The sequence below is a fragment of the Perca flavescens genome, chromosome 8 (assembly GCF_004354835.1).
Source record: "Perca flavescens isolate YP-PL-M2 chromosome 8, PFLA_1.0, whole genome shotgun sequence".
NCBI lineage: Eukaryota > Metazoa > Chordata > Actinopteri > Perciformes > Percidae > Perca > Perca flavescens.
The window spans coordinates 30506118-30532124 of NC_041338.1; the positions used below are offsets into that span (position 1 = coordinate 30506118).

At 42.2% G+C, this 26007-nt stretch overlaps 1 protein-coding gene across 7 annotated transcripts in view; it reads left to right on the plus strand.

The window, feature by feature from the left end:
* LOC114559752 (transcription factor SOX-6) overlaps window positions 1-26007 on the plus strand; it is a 112897-nt gene that overhangs the window by 83470 nt on the left and 3420 nt on the right. For 6 of the 7 annotated variants that reach the window (XM_028584602.1, XM_028584601.1, XM_028584600.1 and 3 more), the window contains 7 exons: window positions 498-577; window positions 8787-8936; window positions 10483-10660; window positions 12999-13201; window positions 20923-21031; window positions 22939-23109; window positions 25364-25577. In XM_028584602.1, the coding sequence (XP_028440403.1) occupies window positions 498-577; window positions 8787-8936; window positions 10483-10660; window positions 12999-13201; window positions 20923-21031; window positions 22939-23109; window positions 25364-25577 (1105 nt within the window). The remainder of the gene's footprint in view (window positions 1-497; window positions 578-8786; window positions 8937-10482; window positions 10661-12998; window positions 13202-20922; window positions 21032-22938; window positions 23110-25363; window positions 25578-26007) is intronic. The other variant, XM_028584599.1, reaches the window with a different exon arrangement.

Consider the following 26007-nt stretch of genomic DNA (forward strand, 5'->3'; position numbering starts at 1 on the left):
ACTGAATAATCCAGGTTTATTCCTACTGCGTGAGCATACACTCCCACAAGGCCGCAAAGAGAGGCAGAAATGAAGAAAGGGATTAAAAAGCCATTATTCCACACTCTCCTTTGACTTTGGTCTGTTTTCAACAAAGGCTCAGACATGGAAAACCTTTTAGGGACAAACAGTAGGGGTTATACACGGCTACTCGTATATATGCATTTATGAGTGCATCCCAATGAGGGAGCAATGGACTTGAACTCTGATCGCCAGAGTCTCAAGCACCCGTGTGTACCGACAATGGGCGTTATTATCCTTTGAGTACAGCACTTCTCCCCCTTCGTGTTTCATTTTCTGTGAATAAAAACATAAGAGCAAGAGAGGAATAAGTAAGGAGACAAAGGGCGAGACAGACAGAGGCTGGCTGAAGGTAAAAAGCAGATTAGTTCTTCGACAGTAATCTGCCTCCCCCCCCACCTCTCTCTACAATGTGTTTTGTTTTGTTTTTTCAACAGGTGAGAATTACCCCATGCAGTTCATTCCATCTACAATGGCAGCTGCAGCGGCGTCTGGACTCAGCCCGTTACAACTACAGGTAATACCAAATCACCTTGGGCCCTATTTTAACGATCTAAGCGCACGGCGTGAAGCGCATGGGCGTTTAGGGCGTGTCCAAATCCACTTTTGCTAGTTTGACGGCAGGAAAAGAGGGTCCGTGTGCCGGGTGCGTGGTTCAAAAGGCTTGTAGTCAGTGTTTTCATTAATTCATAGGTGTGTTTTGGGCGTAACATGCAATAAACCAATCAGAGTGTCATCTCCCATTCCCTTTAAAAGCCAGGCGTGTTTGTACCTTGGCGCATTGATATTATGATGGCGGATTTGCACCGTAATATTTTTTGTGCTGCTTGCGCTTCCCTGTGTGTGTGTGTGTGTGTGTGTGTGTAAAACAAGCATAATGTGCGCGCGCTGTGCACGAGCCTAGGCCCATTTTACTAATAATCGCTGTTAAAATAACAATGAAATGCTGCGCTATTGACTTTAGACCAGGTTTTTCTTGGTCAGTGGCGCGATCACTTCCCGCTGCCCCAAGATAGCAATACGCCAAGAATGCACCTGAACACACCTCCCTGTAAGAGCAGCACGCCCATGGGCGCAAAGATGGGCGCAGGTGTATTTGCTATTTAAACGACGTGAGCGCTGGACGGGTAATTGACAACTGCGTCGGTCTTAAACTAGCAAAGACACTTGCGTCGGACTTTGTGCCGCGCCGGGTGCAAGATAGGGCCCCCTTGTCTCCTGAAATTTTATCAAAAATCACCCATCACGTTCTCATACCTAAACTACAGAATAGGTTGTTTGCCAGTGAATCCCAAACTGACATATATGTACAAAGTAACTTCTGAACCCGACCAAACCCCCCAAAGATCTTCAGCTCTAGTGCGGAGGTTGGTGGGCGTTTGTCTGTTTGTGCATGAGATATGCTTCCGTTTCACCTGCATTCATTTCTGAACTCATAAAAATAACGACTTTTTAAAAAAAAATTGGAAAAACTTTTTTCACATTTAGCCATGATTAAAACCTCAAATTGCCTTTGTTCTTATCTAATCCTAAATTGTTTTACTTGCTTGAACTTAAGCTTAAACTAAAGGAAATTTTGTGTCATTATCCTATTCTAGTGTTGTAAAAAAAACAAGAGGTTACATAATTTTGGAATTGGAGACTGTGTCAGAATAAAGCAAACTAAAGAAGTGCCTCTTCAATATCTGTGACGAAAACTTGAGTGAGTGTTTCACAACCAAATAAACAACTGTAGCAGAAACCAAGTTTCAGAGCAGCAGCAGCAGCAGGAACAAAGACACGGCTACAAGGGAAGGGTTTTCACACTTATAAGGTACATATTGATCTAATTCTGAGGGTGTAACCAGCAGATAAAATAAAACAAGACGGTAAAGATAAGGAACGTTGGCAAAATACTATAAGTGAAACTCCTACTTGTTCCAACCTCGCCCTGAGTTCAAGTGTGTTAAAAAACCACCTGCAACATTTTCATAAAATAAAAACACTTTTCAGTGCTTAATATCCATTGCCCACTCAACTACACAAGAGTGATTTAATCTATACCTGGTGCATTGTGTAAATGAGATCTAGAGGCCAAGGCTATTATGAAACCTGCTGAGTCTCTGGTAAATTTTACATGGGAAAAAAACATCAGGCAACAGTTGAGTAAACAGCAAAAGATTAGCTGTTTTGCACAAGAAATTATAGCTGTCGTGACTGGAACAACAGAAAATCAAATAAATGAATGCCACCCTGTGTGATTAACAAGCGATCTCCGGAAAGTGTCGATACAAAAATAGCAAGTGATAAAAAAAATTATTTGCCTGCTACGTTATTATTTCCTGACGTTGGTTCTTTGTACAACTAACCAATAGTTTCAGCTGCTCCATGTTACAGTACAGTATATGTTCATTAATACCTCCGACACATCCATAAGAGCAAAAACAAAACGGAGCTCATTTTTTTCTCCAATAAAACAACATGATGCATTTGTTAAAGAATAAGCTCCACAGGCCGACGCTAGCGTGCTAGCCCGCTTATCTGCTGCCTGTCAGCTGTGTCAGACAAAAGCTGTTATGATGAATCACAGAGGAATTCTGCCCCACCAGCACAACACCTGGCCCCAATGGCAATTCATCAAATCATTTATTGCTGCTTGACACCTGTGGTTTGAGAACAGTAGTTATCCATAATGGTTATCATAGAACATATTTGCAAAGAAAAAGTGAAACAAATACGAGAAAAAGAAAAATGAAAACGCTACTCCCAAAAGGCGGTTTGGAATTTCACCACACGACCCCCATCCACCCTCCTGCTTTATCTACTATCATTGAAGAGAACAAAAGCCCTCAAAAGCTTTTTCACTGGCAAACAACATTGCTTCATCGTGTCAGTCATTACCATGGCGTGTCTTTTGGATTTTTACAAGAATCCTTGTCTCAGTTTACTCAATTTGCATTGTGGTTTTTCGCTTATCGAGGCCCTCATTAGCTGCTATTGACTTAGCGAAGCGCCGTGCTGCGCTGAGGGGAGCGGCGGCACAGTCTATCTCCACTCCTGGCTTGGAAATGATCAAAAGAGTCTCTTACCTCTCACTTCATGCTTCACTCGTGGGTGAAGCATGAATGACGTCGGAGAGCGAGTGAAACTCATTCACATTTAAACACTGCACGAGACGTGGAGAATGAGAGGCATAGAGGAACCTGAATGAAAGAGGAAGCTTCTCATCACAGCGCTGGCTAAAAATCGAGTATAGGAGACTGGGAGAAGGAGGAAGACAGAGAGCGTGGGGAAGTGTTCATGAGAGGAAAAAAATAAAAAGGGTGATTATCTGAGGAATTTTTGTGAGACGGAGGCGCTGGCTTTCAGCACATGTTTGGACATTGTTTTGACAACAATGCCTATGCCAAAAGCAATCATGATGAGATTTATGAGTTGTACTTGTTTGGTTACGTATCTTCATCCCTCTTTGTACTATGGTAGCCTACGGTAGCGCTTCTCGAGGGGATGGATACAATAAAAACACCTGCATGGTGTACCGCTATCCAGCCCAACAGCCCTGCAATTTATGTTTACTTGGTGAAGTTGATGTGCTTTAAATGAATCAACATGTCACCTTAACCCCTATATACCTATACAGACATGTATCATTCTGTATGTGATGCATCTTTTTGGAGTGTCTTTGCTGTGTGTGAGCTGCTTTCTTCGACAACTACAGGCTTTCCCCCCAGGACATTTGTTAATAATTGAGCCATTTGCCTTTACTTTTCCCAACTGAAAAAAGGTTCAGTTTTTCCCAACATTGCAGAATATTGGTTTGATTGATTGCCATACAGCGAACATATGTGTATTGTTTTGTTAGATTGTTTAATTCATTATCATTATTATTTAGGTATTTATGTTTAAATGTTTCAGAATTTCAATGTTTTGTGCCCGAGGGCCCCGTCGAAAACGATATGGTGCATCTCAAGGGGTTTGTCCTCTGATTAAGTTTTTTTATTTTTATGAAAAAGTAAAAACTAAATTCCATGTCTTCTCAAATGTGATCAATTCAGTTACAATTATCCTAACTCATTACAGACATGGCCTTTGCTGTGTAGGTGAGACAGTCTGAACTAACGTGATTCTGATATGAGATTTACACCCAAACTGATGAGTTGAACAGACAGAACCATGCCACACTATCTTTAGCCCTTTGGCCTACATATAGCCATTGTGGTTATGCAGTAGTTCCACAGTGTATTTCTCTCTTTCTCAGCTTTATGGGCTCTCCCTTTTCGTAGGTGAGGCATAGGTGGAATTTACAGCGGGGGTGGGGGGTTTACAACCCCCCCCAAAGAAATCAAAACTGGCTAGTGCAACCCCCCCACACACACACACACACACCCAATAAAGCTATGATTAATTTCCTTTTCATAAATAAAGACATTTTCACCATAAATGGATGCAAAAAAGACACAAATTGCTGCAGAAAAATTCACCAGAATGCAGAAAATTAAGTGTTTGACGTTCAAAACTCAATCTCAATCTCAACCGCCCCAATGTTGTACCCAAAGTTACGCCCTTGAGGTGAGGGCAGCACTTTTTAAATCTCACAATTATTGTGAGTGCATTTTTTTTTTTTCTTAGCCTTGCTGACTTGCTGCTAACTTCTTGTGTCTCCACTCATCACTTATTTATCACTCTTGAGAACTTTCTCTGACCTTTGCCTCCAGCCTTGACCCTTTGACTCTTGAATGTAGCTTGTCATGTTGGTGAACTTTGGTGAATTGCACTGTTGCACTCAATAAGAGACTTACAGTATGGAATGTGCATCATAGGGTGAGGTATGGTGTAATTGATGTAGTTTCATGCATTCACGAGTCATTAATCATCATTTGTTATCTATTCAATGTGTATTGCTTGTTTAGCAAATGACTGAGCCTTTTGGTGAGTCAGTCAGCTGGGATTTCAACGAGGCACTACAGTAAAGGCATTGGTGGTGTGTCGACATGACAGTCCAGTGCACACACTGAGCTCTTGTCTGTTTTTAAGTGTCTTTAAGTCATTAGTCTCAGTTACGCTACACTTCACAAAACTCAAGTGTGTGAAACTATGCATTAGCCTATAAAAAAAAAAGGCATTGTAAATATACAATTACACCATGTTAGTTCTTCGTTTGCAATCTCGTCTGCTTGCTACATACAGTACTGTAGTCAAGTACACACCAGCTGGCATCAAACCCTTTTAATGCCAGATCTGTGCTCAAAACAGATGGACAGATGTTGTAGCCAGACTCATCCAGATGTTTCGTAGTTCTGCCCCGTAGCAAGCCTTCAGACAGCTGGCTGGCACTGATGGTCAAGCGGGCGTAGGCTGGCGTACAGCGAGAGCATATTCTCAGGCAGTGAAAATAAACCTGCACAAAATACAAGAGCTTTGCCGTATCTCCAAATCATTGGAGAAGACCGTAAAGGTTCAGAAAGTAACAGCAATAATCATTTCCTTTGTTTTATGCCTTGATCAATTGAAGAAACCTATTAAATCTCAAGCAGGATGACTAATAACAAAAAATAACAAAAATATTTAGCAAAAGCTGTCCTATTGTGCTTGACCCATCATAGCCTGACCTAAAAGTTGTGATAGCACAATGTCGTGCTATTGGCGTGGGAACTTCATCGGGACAATTGTTTCCAGATTCTCGGAGTAGACCCTTTCACAAACAGTGGATTCCTGCTGAAGAAAGGCCCCCTTTGTCGCGGCTAATGCGAGTGAAATACAGTTGCTTAGCAGACATTCTTGTTGAAATCATAAGACATCTCTTGCTGTTTGTCTCTATGTTCTGCCTATTACTGTTTCTGTGTCTGAGGCATGGAGACGACGGTGAGGAACAAACTTTTGTGCCACAAAGTCATGATTTCTGCCCTGTTGCCAACACACAGTGATTATGGCAGAATGGCTTTCTTTGTCATAGAATGAGGACAATGATTGGAGGGCATTCAATTTGGTTTGTCTGGGACTTAAAAAACAAAGTATCTATTCCGTAAAAGAGAACTGGAAGTGAGATAATGGCTGGCTTTATGCAGCCTGCCACTCTGTGTATCTCTTTCACTGTCTTGGATGCAGCTAACCCTCCAAGTGCAATATTTAGCCTCCGTCCTCCGTGTGGGCCAGCTCAGTGGCAGTCGATCCATTTCACCCTCCTCCTCCTCCTCCCCTTGCAAACCTGCTGAAAAAGACAAAACCTCATTTGTTTTGTGTACTGCTGAGATCGATAGCAGCTCAACACTAAAAGAGGCCGTCTAAAGGGATTCTCTACTCAGTCCTAATGGGACGAGCCGGTCTGAGCACGGAGGAGGCTGTTGGCAGGCTGCAATACAGCAGTCCGGATAGTGCTGCCCACATCCAAGACCACAACGACATCACCTTCTCTCTATGCTAAAGTCGACTATTAAAATCTCTGCTAATGTTTATGAGGGCCAAAATTGACAGACTAATCTTTGGATTTCAGTTAAATTAGCACTAATGTCCAAAGGCCAGTCAGATAGTCTGGACAGCTACGGAGTGGTTCGAGGCCCTCTTTGTCAATTTGTAATTTAGGAAATTGCGGCATTGTCTTCCCTTGGGGGTTGGCTGAATGGCGAGAGCTCTGGTTGGGGTTGTTTATGCAGCACATTGGCCTCCCCAGACACCAATCAATCTCAGAGTGTCTTTAAGAAACAGAGAAAAAAATAAGGTACGAGCTCCTATTCTCAGTCTTCTGTTTGTTCAACAGTTCCCTCATCTTATTTGGAATCGCTGACGGAATCGCTGCTAACAGCACAATTCCAGCGAGTGCGTTTGTGTGTATGTGTGTGCGCGCGCGTTTGTGCAGGCACGAGTGTGAGACGCTAACTGTGTGTTTTACCTCAAAGACTCGTGTTTCTGCCCCAGCCCCCTGCTCCCCTTAGAGCTGTAAGAATATCAGGCATCACCAGAAGTAACTCTGCGGTCGGCTTGATTGACGCGAGAGGCCTCACCACCAGCCATTCAAGGCACATTCTTACGGGGATCTCATATCGCCAGGGGTTGGCCCGAGCACTCCTGGTGCCTTCCAAGGAAAATAAGCGGCGTGACATCAGGGCTTTGTTTCAACGGCGAGGCCCCTTCTGTTTGTGTTTAATATCGCTCCGAGAGAAGTGGAAAGAGGGCCAGCCAATTTCTCTGGCCCCAACCGCTGAGCCTGGCGCTTCGGCGGTGAAGCGACGGTGGTCTCGTGTGTCTGCAGCGCAACACTCTCTATCCCTCTCGCTCTCTCTCTTTCTCTATCAAGCACGCCTTGCTTTTGGATCTCTGGTCCCAGGAGGCTTTGCAGTTTTGACTATGGGGAAATCAGATCTCACAACACTGGGGTCCGTTTAGGCCGAGGGCTTCTGAGTAAAAACAGAAAGAAAGAAACAGAGATGGAGATGGTGGAGAAGATTTGCCGAGCGATTTTGGAACAAAACAGAGACAGAGGAAAAAAAGAGAGAGTCAGAGGGAGATCAAAGAGAGGACAAAAGAAATACAGATACGTAGAACGAGGTGGAGAGTATAGATGAGGTGAGAGTAACGAAAGAGAGGAAAGAAAGAAAGAGAGGAGGGAGTCTAAGTGAAGGCCAGGCACGTCTGGGTGGTTTTTCCTGAGGACAGGCTCTTTGATACTCCAGCACTCACACTCCAATGCATTTAGACAGGGGTTGACAGTGGTTTAAGGCAGCGGTTTGTCTGGCTAGCTAGCTTTGATTTAGACAATCCAGGACTGGGCCGAGTATTTGACTCTTTGATTTTTGTTGGACGGAAAATCGGTACCGTTTTTTTTTTTTTTTTTTGCCACATTTAATGTTTTCGTCCAATCCTGAAGGCAGATGGCTTATACTTCCCAAGTCTTTTTTTTAAGTTTTCTATTATTTTTACATTACTTTCAAGGGTTTTTCAATTGACTCATGACCAAGATGTAATTGCAGTATGACTGCACCTACTTAAACATGATTGTCCACTTTTTGTCTTTGGGATTAAAGTTAGTGAAGAAACTTGATTTTTTTTTAACTGTTAGTTCAAAATTACAAAAGTACTAACCAAATGTGACCAGATTAGATTAGATTTGAGACTCATAAATCATTGTTTGCAGTCCTATATATTTTTTTACTATTACCATTTACAATTAAAGTACACCTCTGCTGTAAAGGCAAATACTTTAAAAATGTTAATAGTCCGAATAACAATAACACATGCTTCTTTCCATTGTGGTTCACATTGTTTTTTGAAAAAATATTGTTGTTAGCAACACTGTGCCAGGCATTGTCTAAAAAGCTAATTTCCATACTTGGCGTTCATATTTGTGCAGAACCAAGTGATATATATATTCAATTTTATAGATCAATAGTCAATATTATAATAATAATATTAAACTTAAGGAGGATTCAAGCTAAGCATTCAAAAGTTTCTTCACCTATTGTCTGGATTTATTTTGACATGCAAATTGATACACAAGCTCCCAGCATCTGTTGAAAGAATAAGTGTCAGAGATTTATTTGAAATTATTCTGGAACGCCTCCCTGATAAATACTCACCCCCTCAAACAAATCTTCCACTTTTTTGGGACATTATGTCAACTTCAGCTCTAGGTGTGTGTGTGTGTGTGTGTGTGTGTGTGTGAGGGGGGGGCGAAAGAGGGAAGCCACTGACTAGATGCTGGCGAGCAATGTTAATAGCCTGTCGGTTTTGCTGGTTTCTTCCCTTTTATGCAGCAGCTGTATGCCGCCCAACTGGCAAGCATGCAGATCTCACCAGGATCCAAGATGGCTCTCCTCCCACAGGCTCCCAACTCCTCCGGTCCCCTTTCCCCCTCCGCCATGAAGAGCGAGAAGCGAGCATCCAGTCCTGTCACTCACATTAAGGTGAGTCCATTGTGGCAAATGTTGTAAAACCGTTTATGTGGAATAGATTCTACAGGATGGACACATTTGTGATTGATAATATTGCACTTTCAGGAGACAGACCAATAAGCAGTATACAAAGACAACAGCACTTTGTTGACTATTTTCAAGAAACGAGCAACTGGAAATTAGACGAATGTATAAGGGCTACGTATTGTGCAAGTAACAAACATCATAAGTCAGAGGAAAGAGTGAGTTCAGAATATGTATGATAGGAAAACACAAGAATAATGATGATGATGATGATGATGATCAGTTCAAGTAAAAGTGAGAGGCTGGAAATTTGGAAGTTGTTGAAACAACAAACTGTGCATGGCCTTATACTGTTCTCCGACTATTAGAAACAGCTTATTTAAAAGTCACACACTGATACACACACACAAACGCGCACACTCACAAACTGACACTGGCGCTGGCTGCTGTTTGGCAGGAACTCAGACCCCTTCACTGGAGAGAGCGTACGCCTCATCTTTACCCGACGACGAGGCAGTAATGGAAGCCATGTGTGTGTGTGGGGCACAGCTGCAACCGGCTTCACAATAGACCGGCGTCAGAGCTCACCGCATTCAAACAGTAGTGCTGTGCCCTCCAAAGTCCCCAGCCTCCGCTAACCCCGCACATGCTCAGCCCACCCCCCAATTTTGGCATGCCACCCGCAGCCTAACCCCCCCCCCACTAAGATGGTCCTAAAATCCTTTCCTTCTCAACACTTCCCTCAGCTGAAGCTCAGCTCCAAATTAGATCCACGTTCATTAAGTGTTTGCTGCCAGCAGTCAGGCAGTGTTGACGTGCGTTACATACACCACTTCTACTCTTCCAGGGGATTCCTTGTGTGGATCAATGTGGTCGTGCACCTCCAATTAGAAATAGAGGAATTGCACAAAGGTGCCATTGTTTAGATAAGAAGGTACACTGCGACTTATTTTCCCTGTCAGGTTCACAGAGGTTAGCAGTGGAATTCATTTATTGAAGGGCAAAAACCTGACAGGGATGACTGATCAGTCGATGGCAGCATCACTTAGTTACTGAAGGTACTTCAAGGGATACCTTGGACAAAATTAAAAAAATGTGGTTATCTCAAATTGAGTCAATTTCGAGTGACCCATTTTGCCAAAAAATTTCTTAATACACGGCTGTGTCACACCATATAACATCCAAAGCTTCTAGTGTATTTAAAAATAGAAATGTTGTTGAACTGACGATTGCTTGGCACATACTGTGCCTATATATGTGTTCAATGCATCCTTTCCGGCATAAAACATTTGCATAGTTGATCTTTGGAAGACTTCTTATACCTACATTGTTTCTATCCATGTTGACTTGCTAGAAGTATTTTTCTTCCTTGCCTTTGTTGCTGCATTACTACTTTTCTTGTTGCATTACTACTCGAATGTCATTTAGTGGAATAGCATGAAAACCATTGGCAGGCCTCAATAGGGCTGCTTTAAGTTAAATTCTGATACAGATGCTGATCCATCGGACACTGTTGCGTCCATTCTACCAACAGGAGGAAGGATCCACACAGCCATTGAACCTCTCAGCCAGACCCAAGACAACTGAGCTGCTTCGCTCCCCGACGTCCCCGACACAGAGTCTGTTCTCCGGAAACAAGACCAGCCCTACAGGCATGGGCAAGGGCCGCATCCCAAGCCCCATCGCCAACATGGGCAGGAACACCTCTCTGGGTAGGTAACAAACACATACATGCATCTTTCTTTCCTTTACCACTGGGTAGACATGATGGGCCACCTAGCCTAGCCTGCCTACAATAAATACATTAGAATTGGCTTTACTGACATGTTCAATTAAGAATCTAAAGAGTCTAAGAGTCTAAATGCTGCTTCACAATGCCAAGAAAAAACTCTGACGCACTCGACACATACATGCTGCCTGTCTCACACACTAACAAACACTCAGACACTTTATGTATTTGTTCACATCTGTACTGTACATCCATCCAGAGTAAACATGTCCTAATTCCAGTGTAAAATGATGTCTACCCCTCAACCGGAAAAACAAAAACATCACCCACCCAAACACCTCCCTCCTCCCCGCCACACACAGACAAACCAAGCAGCGTCGCATGCGCCTGATAGACTGCAGACACCTCAACCCCACGAGGAGACCTGTGCATGTATTTGTGTGTGTGTGTTTGTGTTTTACAGGAGTCCAAAGCCCTGTATTTAGCCCCAATGAAAACCCCAGCAGCGGAAGCAGTGAAACCCAGCACACGTTATTTGGTTTTTAAGAGCTTCCTCACATCATTGTCTGCCCGTGCTAGACCTTTTATGCCCCTACCTCTGCTATCTGTTATTAAGGCCAATCTAAACCCTCTCATTATATCCCCCCCCAGAAAACAATTTCGCCAGCTCCTCTGGAGTGGCTTTGAGGACGCAACGCTCGTGTTCCCTGCAAAGTTATTTTTTGCCCATTTTAACGGCCACCCAAGCATACAGTGCTTCCTACTTGTCTGCTAATTAAACGAGGAGGGCGACGGAAACTTTGCATCCTTTTCGGTTTTTTTCTTTCTTATTCTTCAAATGTGCATTGGTTTCAAAAGTGTGAAGCATGGCACATAAACAAGGGGGAGGAGGCTCTCTCGTGTTTAGACACAAGTCGACTGGAAAACAACTTTAGAGACATTTGGCACCCATAAAGAGTTTGGAAAGATTCCATTTTCATACAGATGTTTATAATATTATTTCGTAAGAATTATATTGCAGCCATTCAGAATTTTTGGTTCTCAGCACTCACGCTTTGTTTTCAAAGCTTCATAGTGTTTATTAAGTCACATGAAACCAAACACACGAACCAAACTGGGTTCTTCAAGGGTTACAGTGGTTCAACAGCATCCAAGTCTGGTTTGTTTAAAAACTGACAAATAAAGAATACTTGCAAATCAGAATTTAGGAACCAGTTGCTTTTAACTCTTTGAAAATGGCAGCCTTGGTGCAGTATTAAACTTATTTACAACGGTGCCATATACAGTAGAACTTTTCTGACAGGTTATCTGTGATGGCTATGTCTTAAGAACCATTTCCTGGTACTTATTGTCTCAAGACTGTACAGGGATTCAGAAGAAATGGGTAAACTCATAACATAACGTGGCTTTTTCATTTCATTTTAAGTCCCCATACCTGACCTGCTTGGTCAAGTTTATTAGATGACTAAAAGCCCTGAAAACCTATTCTCATCTTTAGTATGAGAGATAGGGTCCAATAATAACAATTTCCTGCCAAAGTTGGAATGATTATCTTATTTGTGGGTTCCTCTGTCCTCGTCTCACTAGTTTGAAGTAGCTGAGAAAAAGTGATGTCACATTCAATTGTACGCCAATCAAAACTTTTAAATCAGAATCTGATAGCAATTACAGGGTTGTTGCTCATGTTGCCAGGCTATTGTCACATCAAACTACACAATCTAACTACTTTACTACTTTATATGTAAAGGTACAGTTAGCAAAGCTGTGCAAAGGTTGTTGATATTTGAACTCAACTGCCCAACAAATACAAATACTTTAACTGTTTCCTATTTAGTGATTCATATTTGAGGTTGATGACAAATCGATTACTGTCATAGTTAAAGGAATACGCAACCGTTTGTTGAAATAGGGCTTATCACAGTCTACCCTGGCTGTAGATAGGTGGGCCAACGCATTTTTTGTCTCAGTGCAAGTAATTAGGTTTTTTTTATGTCTTTTGTTGGCTCACTTTTACTCACAACATGCTAACCGGCAACATAGGATTCCATTCACTACGCTAAGCTAACTAGCGACGGCGCTGCCGGTGTTGCACCGGACTAAAACAATGCATGCACAAAAAATGCGTTGGCCCACCTATCTACAGCTAGGGGAGACCGTGATAAGCCCTATTTCAACAAACGGTGGCGTATCCCTTTAAAGGAAGACAGAAATGAATCCAGAAATGAACAGCTTCTTGTATTGAAGCCACATGCACTAGGCTCTCCTGTCCTGCCAGTCAAAGTGACAGACAGTTGTCCCTCTCTCCTGTCCTCCCATCCCAGACATCCTGTCCAGCCTCAACTCCACAGTGCTGTTTGGGGACCAGGATGCGGTGATGAAGGCCATCCAAGAGGCCAGGAGCATGAGGGAGCAGATCCAGAGGGAGCAGCTCCACCACCAGCAGCAGCAGCAGCAGCCGGGACACCACAGTCTGGAGGCCAAACTGTCGGCCCTCAGCAGCATGAGCCTCAACAACGGCAACAAGGTTAGAGGAGACAGATAGACAGTGCTGGAATGTAACTAAGTACATTTACTCAAGTATCATACTTAAGTACAAATTTGAGGTACTTGTTCTTTACTCAAGTCTATTCTTTTCACGCCACTTTCTACTTCTACTCTGCTACATTTCAGAGAGAAATACAGTACTTTTTACTCCACTACATTAATCTGACAGCTTCAGTTACTAGTCACTTTACAAATTAAGATTTTTGCACACAAAACACATGTAGTTTATAAAATATGATGTTTTATTATAAATTAAACAACCCAACAATAAAACGGCCTACAAGTCCAGCTGAAATGATTAGCCAATTGAACACTTTTGATCATTTCCAGTCTCTAAAATGTGAAGATTTTTCTGCATTGAGTACTTTTACTTTTAATACTTCAAGTACATTTGCCTGATGATACTTACGTACTTTTACTTAAGTAACATTTTTGAATGCAGGACTTTTACTTGTAACAGAGTATTTTTACAGTGTGGTATTAGCACTTTTACTTAAGTAAAGGATCTGAATACTTGTTCCACCGCTGCAGACAGATCACGTGTGGCTACACAAGAGGATTCACAGACACAGTTGACTGATAAGGTCTGTAGGAATCACATGGTATTAATGTGGTTTTCAAAGGCATTTTCTTTCATGTGAAGCAAGAATTCTGATTGAACCACTGCACACACACGTAAACTACATACATGCAAGGACACACATATTATACACTTCATGTGACACACACCAACAGGGGGGAAAGTGACATTTAAGGTACAATTTTCAGGCCCTGGCACTTGACTATTTCTATCTCATGCAACTTGTTTCTTGGATTTTTCGCTACACTACTTGTCAACGATAGTTACTATTTACTTTTACATACAAAACATTTAGATTTAAAATATGATGCATACTATGAATTAAAGCACTCAACAGTGTATTAAAAAATTGCTCCACCAAGACCAGATACAACTGTAAAATGCTTCATAAATCTTAATGTATTATTTTACATAATAAGTATATTTACTTACATGTTGCTGACAAAAATTTTTGCACTTTCACTTAACTGTGCAGGAACAACTCAGCAACACTTATCACTTTGCTCCAAGAGTCTGCACTTTATTCAATAAACATATTTTGACCATTTTCATTTACCAACCTTTAAAGAAAGGTGTACCTCCAACACAGACATTTCAAAGTAAATGTACCCATCAAAATGTCATATAAACAGAATAGAAACACATACACAGACACAACAATCACATTAAACACCTGCTAAATAAGTACAAAAAGTATACAGCTCTAGCTTATTACATAAGCATTCAAATGATTAAAAAAAAGCCGTGTTACATTTCCTAAAAAATATCACCCCTTCTTGGTCCCATTTACTTGAGCACCTGGGCAGTACACTCTTACTACATATTTATTACATATAAACTTTTGAATGCTGGACCTTTGCTTTTACAATGTGGTATCACTAGTTTTCCTTCAGTTAAAGATGTGAACACATCTTCTAAAACGGCCCACAGCTGGAGGAGCATGCAGAGTAATGTGGCGAGGAGAAAAAGGGAAGAGGATCTCTTTTGCATTTATACAGCGTTCAGGTCCACGTAATATTCTCTCTTGCTTTTTCACGTGCGTACACACGCGCACACACGCACACACACACACACACACACACACACACACACACACACACACTCTCACACACACACACTCACAGGCACACGGGCACACACAGACACAAATCTCCAACTCCAAACTCCTCGCTCAAGTGTCTTATTTTCTCCATTGGCCGAGTGTTCAAGGTCTCCGCTCAGCTTGTGCAGAAGTCTGAAGAATATTCATGGTTGATATTTGCTGTTGTTTGGCTCGAGCTGCAGCTCTTGAGGACTTTTTTTTTCTTTTCTTCTCTCATCTCCACGGCCACCCAGAAGCCAACAGCTTTGAAGAGGGAGCAGCTGGGCCAATGACAAGTGATGGTTTTGACGTGTGTGAGTGTGTGTGTGTGTGTGTGTGTGTGTGTGTGTGTGTGTCCCTGGCTTGACTGAGACTGAGTGGGTGTTTTTGGGAGAAGAGATGGTGTTAACATTAATGTGTGTGTGTGTGTGTGTGTGTGTGTGTGTGTGTGTGTGTGTGTGTGTGTGTGTGTGTGTGTGTGTGTGTGTGTGTGTGTATAATGGAGTCCAGCTCTCCACTTGCCCTAGAGGGCGGGGGATCCCGGCCTCGAGGTTTTAGCCCAATTAAAGGGCCTTTCTCGGGTGAAGGGACCTCCCCCCTCCATGTGGGAGACAGGGCCTTTGTACCAGGATCTTATATCCAGAGGGACATCCATATTCCAAAACATCTTCAATCAGTCTGATCAGCCAATCACAGATTCCAGGGATCAGACATTCCGTAATATAGGAGATATGATTAGACCGGCTCTCCTGCGCAATTGATCCCATGTTGCTTGCAAGGATGAGGAAAAGGAGGAGGAGAGGAACTCATGAATATTTTAGGGGTGGAGACTTTGAACCCAACAACCCCAAGTAGGTCATGATTGGTGCACTCCAAGGATAGGCTGTTTTGAATTTTTTTTGGACTTGTTTGCCTTGCATCTTCCGGAGGAAAACATCCAACATTTGGCAAAATATTTCTCCGCTGTACTTATCCTCATTCCCAAGTTGACTTTTTTTTTTTTTTTTTTTATATAAGTCATTATGCTGGTAAACACTGAGAAACTCATATATATAAATTATACAACAGCCTATACTAATAAATAGTTTATTCCGATTTAATTTGAGTCGTTTGCTACAGGTCTGGTGAAGAATCCCACAAATGTTTCCAAATAAGTTCAGTTTTGTGCAAAGTTAACTTCGAAATGATCGCAGATGAAGGTGAGTGTATTGCAGGGAGAGCCCTGTGTGCTTCTCAAGTTCTATATTTTCCAACTTTATAAGAACAAAACCCAAAGCAATGCAGTAATTTGGTTTATAGCTCCATGCCTCCTAATAAAAAGCTCATTTGGAAACTCAAAGTAATTGTTTCCGGTTCGAGGACGACAGCAGGCCTTGGTGTTTGTTGTCAGTTTGTTATTCGTTACCTAAGAACAGCAGCTCAAAGACTCTCTCGTAGCTTTAAACACATCGTTTTTTCTTTGGGACGGAGACGTTTTTTGTGTGTGTGTGTTTTTTTTTTCTTTCTAAAGTACTCAAAGGCTTTGCTTTGTCTTAAACAATTCATGGATGGAACTTGCTGGATACTGAGAGTGTGACTCACCCGCTCCACCTCGGGAGGCAGCGAGACCAGCTCTTTTTCTTTACCTTGGATTTGTGTGTTGTTTTTGGTTCGTTGAATAAATTTGTTGCTCAAATCCTCTGCTTAGAAACTTTGAGGCTCTGGCCAAGCCTTTTTGTTTTATCACATTGTACGAGCGCAGCATATCAGGCTTCTCTGGAGGGAATGAGGCAACTGGTAAATGGTATTTCAGTGTAATATTGAATGTTGAGCTATTTATTGCCCGCGCTGATTCAACACAAATGGAGTCGACGCGGTGACGTCTGAGTGTGTGTGTGTGTGTTTGTGTTTTTTTTCGCTTTATGTTTGTGTATTTTTGTCCCACAGCATTAATTTCAAGCATCAACGACATAGACATTTCCCTAAGAGCTGAAAGTGATCCTGCGCTCCTTTGTGTGTGTGTGTGTGTGTGTGTGTGTGTGTGTGTCTGTGTCCTGGCCCTGCACTGGCCTTGGCCATGTTAATGTCATTATAGCTGGTGTACAGACGAGAGGCCTGGCCAGTTAGTGGCATTGTTGAGTATCACCTTACGCTTACGTTGCTTCCAGCTGGCCTGCGGCTGCCAAAGCCTCACTGAAATAGCCACTATGTATGACTGTTTGTGTGTGTGTGTGTGTGTGTGTGTGTGTGTGTGTGTGTGTGTGTGTTTAAGCTTGTGCACTTTTTTTTCCATCTAAACAGCCACAAAACACTCCCTAAACCCACTTAAAGGAAAACACCAAGTTTTTGAAAGATTTGCACAATACTCAGTTGACATGTTTTGAATGAAAACACCAAAATCACCCATGTGTCCCCGGTAGATTGTTCACTAAGGCTCTAACTCATTCGAATATGCTGTAAAGTGAGAACATGAAGTTCTAAGGCTGCATGGTACAGCTCTGCACAGGAGCTTTGTAAAGTTGACATGAAATATGATAGAAAAATAATACACTGCTTTGAACCACGAGGGAGTACTTTTCCTGTTTCCATAAGAGGTGAACACAGTAGGTGATGGCAGACTGAGTGCAGGTAAATCTACAGGCCACATAAGAAGGAACACAAACCGTTTTTTTTTTAATCACTTCAAGATCTGTTTTCTCACTTTGGATGATGCTGGGTATGGAAACAATCACTCGACTTTGAATGATGGGGACACGTGGATGTTTTTGGTGTCTGTGCTCACATAATTTAACAGTTAGGTTGATCCCTCAGCAGCCATACAAAAGTGGGTCAAGAGTTTGGACACTTTTGCCAGAAATTTAAAATCTGTCAGAAATTAGGCAAAACCCTTCACAAGATGAAAAGAAAGCAATTCATGTAAATGAATGGAGATGACGCAACATAAAATTCCAATGGCAAAAATGTGAAGGTTGAAACGACAGTAGTATACGGCTCCACGTCAATACAAAATCTGCCATCAGAATTCACAGTGAACAGAAGTTATGTTGTCCTTACCCGATAGTTTCAAATCATATTTCTTGTAACAATGAAATAGTTTGAGTTTGCCACAAATTATTCAATAGCCCTCGTCCTTTGTTTCTTATACAGGCACATTCCTCTCAGATTTATTCTTAACTTTTGCACAGTTTTGAAATTTACCAGATCTCTAAATCTGAGGGTCTTTAAGTAGTAATAAGGCTCATAATAAAGAAATGTATTTTGTCTGTACCCGGTTGAATAGAGTTGGTCGGCATGCTTGCCGTTTCTGTTGATAGAGCAGAATGAGTCTGTAGGGAGGCGAGGAGGGAGGAAATGGTTGTGTAGAAGTTTATATTGGCTCTGCTGGTGAGTTTGGTCTTTGTAGGAAGCGCGCCTGTTAAACCTACAGCTTACACGGTTCCAAGTCTTGATTAAAGGTCACCGTAATGTTGCTGTATTTGAAGCCTGAATGATATACATTATAATAATGTATACTACAAAGCTGAGTCTGGCACCTGCAAATAGACTGTTGAGTGTCTACCTCTTTGGGGTTGAAGCCTCAAGGGGAGGAGGGCTGCTGCTGGTGGTGTTAAAGGCTATGAATAGGAGGAATGGTGAAAAGGAGAAGAAGTGGAGGGGAGGGGGAGAAAAAAAAACAGAACAGGGCTGAGTGACAGCTCTATCGGCACACAGAGAAGTCTGAAGAAGGAACGAGAGCAAAAGAGATGAAGGAAATAGGAAGAGAGAGGGAACGCCGGGAGGGGGACTGAGGAGGTTGCCAAACTTGATTGGTCCGGGAGGAGACAGTAAACGGTTGCGGGTCAGCTGGAGGCAGGCCGTGCTGGCGGTAGGCGAGTTGTAACTGTGGTAATGAGCTCAATACGGTGTGGATTAAAAAAAAAAAACAGTGATGTTTGGAGTGTTACCCTGGCAACGCTGGAGAGACGCAAACGCCAAGAAGAGGGGAGACCAGGCGGAACAAAAAGAGTCGGTGTCTCTTAAATTTAGCAATATACATATATTGGGCTGTAGAGCCAGTGAAAGCATTAGTGTGTTTAAAATATGTTTTTAAAGTGAATGCTGCGTTCCTTTTCCCAACTGTTTTTTATTTAACTTAGAATTTTAATTAGTTGTCAATCTCAATCCTCTGCTTAGTTTAATTCATCTTTGCCCCTGCACATGTCCTTGATTGTGTTTAATTTATTTAGTCTTTGATACGTCACCTTGTCTGCTTGTCTTTTTGCTCCAATTCTCGACCTGTGTTAAATATTAATTTGATATCAAGTACGTGCATGATGGGTGGGATTTACTTGCTCAAAACCATTCAGATACACACAAATACTGTTTTTCCTGAAAAGTGTGCTTCCTCTTCACTGGGACTGCATGAACATCAGGACTCCTCGGACTGCTTTTAACCAGATAATCCCTCTGTGATGAAGACAAAAGCATTTACAGGAGCACAATCCAATCGTGTACACAATACAAATGGAGTCTCATGAAAGAGAAAGTTATGAACGAAAAAAGTCTGTAATGCTGCTCCAAAAGGCAGCTGTCCAGTATCAAACCAGCAGGCGCACAGGCCAAACCTATTTCAATCTTGACTAAACAAAGCAAAGACAGCTCCTTATTGCATTTGCCACAAGAACTTTCAAGTCGACCAAAAGTAGACCAACCACAGGGAATATTTGCAAATTTTTACCCAGGTCTGCTGTTAATCTGTTTTTTGGATCAGTCTACCTCTATTGATGCTGTCCTAGTCCATTTTCCAGATCCCTAACTCTACTGTGCGTTACTTTTCCATTGGTCTCCTCCTATTTACCAGGAACATTCATACGTCTCTAACTACTTAGGATGTTTATACATGTTGCTCTGTGGTGCATCTGACACTACACTAGTTTAAATCTACACCAATGTTTAATGTTTAGAGCACCAAACTCAAACTTCCCAAAGTCTGAAAGCATCATCACGAGCAATGGCCGCTTTCCCCCGGCTATTGTTTAGCACCACAAGCCTTATTCTTGTCTCTGGTTTAGTTTTCCAGTCCTGTTCCTTTTGCTTTTGCTCTCTCTCTCTCTATCTGCCTCTGTCCTCTGCCCTCTTTTTTTCTTTTCTTTAGTCCTTTGTTAGGCGGTTGCTTCCTGCGGTGAGCATGGCACTGCCCAGGCACATGTTCTGTGGTGGGCCTGATTACAGCCCTGCCATAGTGCTGACATTGGCCCGCGTCGACTCATATATAAACACACACACACACAAACACACACACACACACATACATACATACACGCCGGCCCCTAAGTTCCACCAACTCTGCCAGCGGCTACCGCGGCATGACTTCACCCGGCAACCATTCCTTGCGTCAAACAAAATGCCTCTGTCACCAGAAAAAGGAGAGCCGAGAGGGAGGAAGGGAGGGAAGGCAGGGGAGAAGAGAAGAGAGGAGAGGAGAGGAGGAGTGTGGATGTGCGGTAGCTGTGTGGAGGGTTCAATGTTTTCCACCCCAGTTTGGTAGCGTGGTGGGGTAATTTTAGCTGGAAGGTCCCAAGGCAGGCTGCTTGTGGAAGTTATTTGTCTCCGAAGTCAAGTTGCAGGCACAAGGCAGAATCAGAAGGAGCGCTTGATGATGGGAGGATGAGGAAGGTGATTAGCTCGTCTGTTAGCTTATCGCATTACAAAAGTCATGACTCATTTTCCTCAGATACTGTGAAAAAGTAGAGAAGCTGCTTCGAAATAAATTGCTCATTTTTGGGGGCTGTGCTGGACTTCACTCAGTGCCAACTCAACCCAGCTATTACTGGAGTTTTTGTTGGCATTACCATCACAGTCATCTCTAGTGACCCAATTTAAAAGATGCCAGGCATACACAGGGACTTCATCCAGACATTAAATAATAAGAACTGAATTGGAATTGAAAACTTAAAAGAATTTGTTTTATTTTGGGCACAACTCGCGTCACATTTCTCAAATTTCAGCAGTGCTGCGGCCACATCGTATTTATTTGCAGCTTGCTTCGAATAACCTCTCGTATTTTTTTCTTGTGTTGCAGGAGCGGCTGCATTATGAGTCACTGAGCCAGCACCTGGGGAAGCTCGGGGAGGATGCTGGGAAGATGGTCCATCGAGTCATTGACCTGACGAGACCAGAAGATCTGGATGGTAAGCACCTCCGCTGCCTATCTCTGGGTAGTTTTTGTGCCATATTCTTCTTCCATTTGTCATCTTCCTTTGGTTTGTTGAATTGCACTTGTTTTGCCTACTTTTCTGACTCTTGCACTCCTTATGCTGGTTGCTTATGATCTTCAGAAATGGTCTATCATATATGAGAACATCCAAAGATTCGCTTGATCGTATAAAGAGGCAGTGGGTGAAGGAACTGGGTATAGAAATATCTGATGTAGCTTGGCAACGGGCAATAAAATTGGTGCATTCATCTTCGGTATGCATTAGACACAGGCTTTTGCAATTGAAGGTACTTCACAGGCTCCATCTTTCTAGGAGCAAGCTGGCTAAAATGTATCCAGGGTCAGACACAACATGCCCCAGATGTAGTTTGGAACCAGCAGACCTGAGCCACATGTTCTGGGAATGCCCCATATTAACAAAATTCTGGGCAGACATCTTTGGAACGTTTTCATTTATATGTAACAAAGATATTGATCCCAATCCTCTGACTTCCATCTTTGGGGTAGTGCCAGAAGAAATGCAGCTAGCAACCAATCAGACAGAGCTCATAGCTTTCTCCACATTATTGGCTAGACGCCTGATTCTTCTCAGTTGGAAAAAGGCATTGCCACTATCTTACAAACACTGGGTTACAGAGATGATGTCGTGTCTTAAACTTGAGCATCTTAAGTACACTATCCGAGGTTCCTCTGCAAAGTTTTATGGGGTCTGGCAGCCCTTTTTATCCTATTTGAATCTTCATTGGCCAGTATAATATAATCAGTACTATTATTATTATTATTTTTTGCTGTAGGGATGTGTATGTTGATATGTGTATAAATATGTAGATCTAGAATTAATGTTATATGTGGTTCTGTGTAATTGTGATTGTTGCAAAAAGGGAAAAACCAATAAAAATATTTGTTTAAAAAAATGATCTTCAGAAATGTGTACAGATGCACAAAAGAAAGGAGTTGCTAGAGTTTTGAGAAGCAGAGTCTCAGTTAGAAGCGGTCACATCCTGTTCAGACTAAATTGATACCAGTGACCCGTGGGCCTCACTTAGAAGAGGCCCTACTTCTGGTGGTCTGCCTTTTTACAAATCCACAATAAAGAAGAAGGCATCTTCCAGAAGGCCAGAACATGCAGGTATTCAGGGAATACAAATATTTATTGTGCTCCTCAGGAAGCTACGGTGAAGGACACCTTAAACAGCTAAACAGAGTGTTCAATGTCAACATTTTTGAAATTGTTTACACTGTTATTCCTGCAAGTACATGACACAAGGCTGAATTATCCTCCTTTTATCTCCACAACAAGTGTTTGTGACACAAGATCCCACCCAGTACAAGTATGCAAACAAAAGCAGGTGAAGACAGACAACACGTCTGTTGTGGCTAAGGGTCGATGAAGTTTACTGCCAATAAAAATTCTCAATTTTTTTTATGAATGATAACAACACTTCATGTACTGGGCATTGCATACAGTTAGCAGATGCTGAGTTGGTGCTAAAGTTGTTTTTTTTCCCCCTCCCAACCCACCTGTTACTCATAAAGCACCACTGTTTACAGGAGATGAGGAGGTCTCATTGTGGTTTAGTTTCGAATCAGAGGACTAAACACAGCAGCAAAGGCGCTGAGATACTATCAGGCAGAAGCAAGCTGTGTATAGCTCATGTGTGTCTGTGTGAGCATGTTGAGGACATCCCAGCAAGACCCCCATCAGACTTTTGTTACACTTTTGTTATACTTTTGTTATACAGTACATCCTCTCCCAAGGATGAAGGGCTAAAGAAACTAACAAGAAGTGCTCATCCATATCCGAGCAATATCCTGCATTTCAAGCGTAAAGGAAAGATAAATGTGTCAGTGATGTATTTGTTATTCCTTTGTGTCACATAGGGAGTAATATCACAGAGGCGCGAGTGTTCAGGGAGGCGCGGGGCAGGAGCAACGCAGAGCCCCACATCAAGAGGCCCATGAACGCCTTCATGGTGTGGGCCAAAGACGAGAGGAGAAAGATCCTGCAGACCTTCCCTGACATGCACAACTCCAACATCAGCAAGATTCTAGGTGAGACTTTATGGATTTAACTTCGACAGGGGAGAGAACCCTCAACGCTAAACCTAAACTCCTACAAATTCCAGGCCTGAACCTTGTACTGTAAATTCTGCTTTTGGAGGATTGTCCTCAGTTTTATCTCCTTGTGATAACTTGTTCATATGTAGTTGGGGTGAATTATTAATTTTTCTCCTGGAAAAAAATGTATCAGTGTTTGTGTTGCATATTAGTAAATGAGATAAAATAGAATAAACGTTTATTTGCATGTGCCACCCATTTTCCTCTTGACTTTCTGTTACTGGAAGCATTTTCTGAGCTGTGTTTTCCTTGAGAGGACCTCATGTACTAAAATCTGCGGCAATCAGTTTCTTTCTATCTTTTCGATGCGTTGGGACCCAAAAAATCCAGGTGGATATCAGTTCAAACCAAATCTGTGAATTTTTAGTGAAAATAGGTAGAAATTGCTGTGTCTCAACATCTTACATTTGTGGCTTAAAACGTAATTTTACCTCCTTCCACCATCTTGTTCAAAGACACACTGCAATTGACAGTAGATGGTCCTTAAACCTGTACATTTTTCTTCAGGTCAGCCTCTCCGCTCATTAGGGTTACTCTGCCTCTATATTCTACGGTTCATAGGGTCTATTACCAGCAGGCTGCGGACTATAAGAAGGACTAGTGTGCTTTTAACCCTGGAACACTTCACACACAGAGCTCCACTGTGCCAGCCTGACTAGTGTGATGGATGCATTCCGTTATAAAGTAGCCGTGTTGATACTAACGTCCTTCGACACAGATAGCCATTCACACGGTGCTGAGCATAACGGTTGTTCGCGAAATGTTCTGAAGACCTCCACTGTCCGATGCAGGGCTCTGGTGAGCTCGAGGGTTGCTGAATGTGAATGCTTCTCCGGAGCAACATTAACAAATTGCTTTTTCTTAGGTGGGTCTGTGTTCCTGACTTGAAGCTTTGAATGGGCTCTGATAGAGCGACGGTTTTGTGTTTTGACGAGTGCTTCCGGCAATTATATTGTGTGCCGTTTGTGCAGAGATTTCACTGAGAGAATCTAAATTTAAGTTGGATAGGTATTTCTCGTATTACAATGAATTATCATAGTAAAATTATTTAATTAAAGGTTGTTTACCGTTCAATGTGAATAGTAAGATCCTGTTTCCAGGAAGCATTAAGAAATGATTTTCCAGCAATCTATCAAGCAATATAGGAACAAAAAGGCAGAATTTAAAGTGCACAATTGTGTATGTGTATATGACTGCATGTGTACAATGCATGTCTCTCCAACGTAATAACACAGCTGGACTTTGGGGAGTGGGTGGCAGGCTTAAAAAAACTCTCTTTCCTGTGTCACCAAAGTACAAAAGTAGTTTGTGATAAACCTAGATAAACAGAGAGGCGAGGCGGAGAGTGTATAATCAGTTATCAGAGTGCTTCGCAGATGTGCTGCGTTCCTGCGGTAATGGCCATGTCCACTTGTTCAGAAGGTCCTCTTACCGGGGGGAAATAAAAAGTACACAATGTATCATTCTTCTTAAGCCAAGAGAGAGCCGAATGTAATCCACTCCTGATTTTTAACAGCCTCCTTGGTTAAAGACTTTATTGTGTCTGTTCACATGACAACATCCAACCTTAAGAAACCACCAGAGACGCAGACGTTTTTATGTACTTTGTATGATTGATTTAATGTGCAGCTGAAGTGACAGTATGTTAGCCATGTCTGATCACCAATTCAGTTCTCATTACATCTATTTCAACACTAACTCTGTGCTCAACCAGCACAATTGTAACAATTCAGAGAAGCACGTCAAAACTTTTTTTTTGTCACTCCCTAAAGTCCTTAAATTTAAGGAAGTTTAGATTATGTCACTCCCTAAAATTCTTCATTTTTGTCAATTCAATTCAATTTTATTCATTTCATCAAATCATAACAAGAGTTATCACGAGACACTTTGCAGATAGAGTAGGTCTAGACCACACTATAATTTACAAAGACCCAACAATTCCCCCAAGAGCAAGCATTTAGTGCAACAGTGGCGAGGAAAAACTTCTTTTTAGGCAGAAACCTCAGGCTCTTGGTGTGCGGGTATCTGCCGCTGCCGGTTGGGACACAGAGACACAGATACAGCTATACTTCCTTAAGTTTGTAATGTTGATTTCCTAAGATACATGTATGTTTTATGACGAAGCTAAATAAAACGAAAACAAAACAGAAAGAATGGACGAGATAAAAATCTCAATCATTTTCTCCAGGCTCTCGCTGGAAAGCAATGACCAACCAGGAGAAGCAGCCGTACTATGAGGAGCAGGCCCGTTTGAGCAAGATCCATTTGGAGAAATATCCCAACTACAAGTACAAGCCGCGGCCCAAGAGAACCTGCATCATCGACGGCAAGAAGCTGCGCATCGGAGAGTACAAGCAGATGATGCGGTCACGGCGTCAGGAGATGAGGCAGTTCTTTGTCGGGTGAGTACCACGGGTACTAGTGGTTGTATGGGTGGTTTGAAAGAAAGCTGCAGTGAATCCTTTGTCTTGAAGATAAAGAAGCTCGTCAAAGTAACTCAATTCGAATGACTGCACAATGTCTCATGTACAGCTTGCAATGGAATTACAAGAATTTGTTTTACAAGGTGTAATTCCACAGAAACAGCTTGCCCAATCACTGCATTACGTACAATGTTAGAAGGAGAAGGACAGCCACAAGCCTTGGATCCCACATAGGCTTATTCTCTTGCTGTTGCACCTCTGACCTTTCAGTTCAGTTGGCTCTTTAATACACATGCCATCCTGCTAGCCACCTTGGCCTGAATAGAGATAAAAATAATAAGCTAGAGGAAATATAAAACCAAATGTAATTCACAAAAGGAAGTTACGGAGCACTTCAGTTAGAAATGTA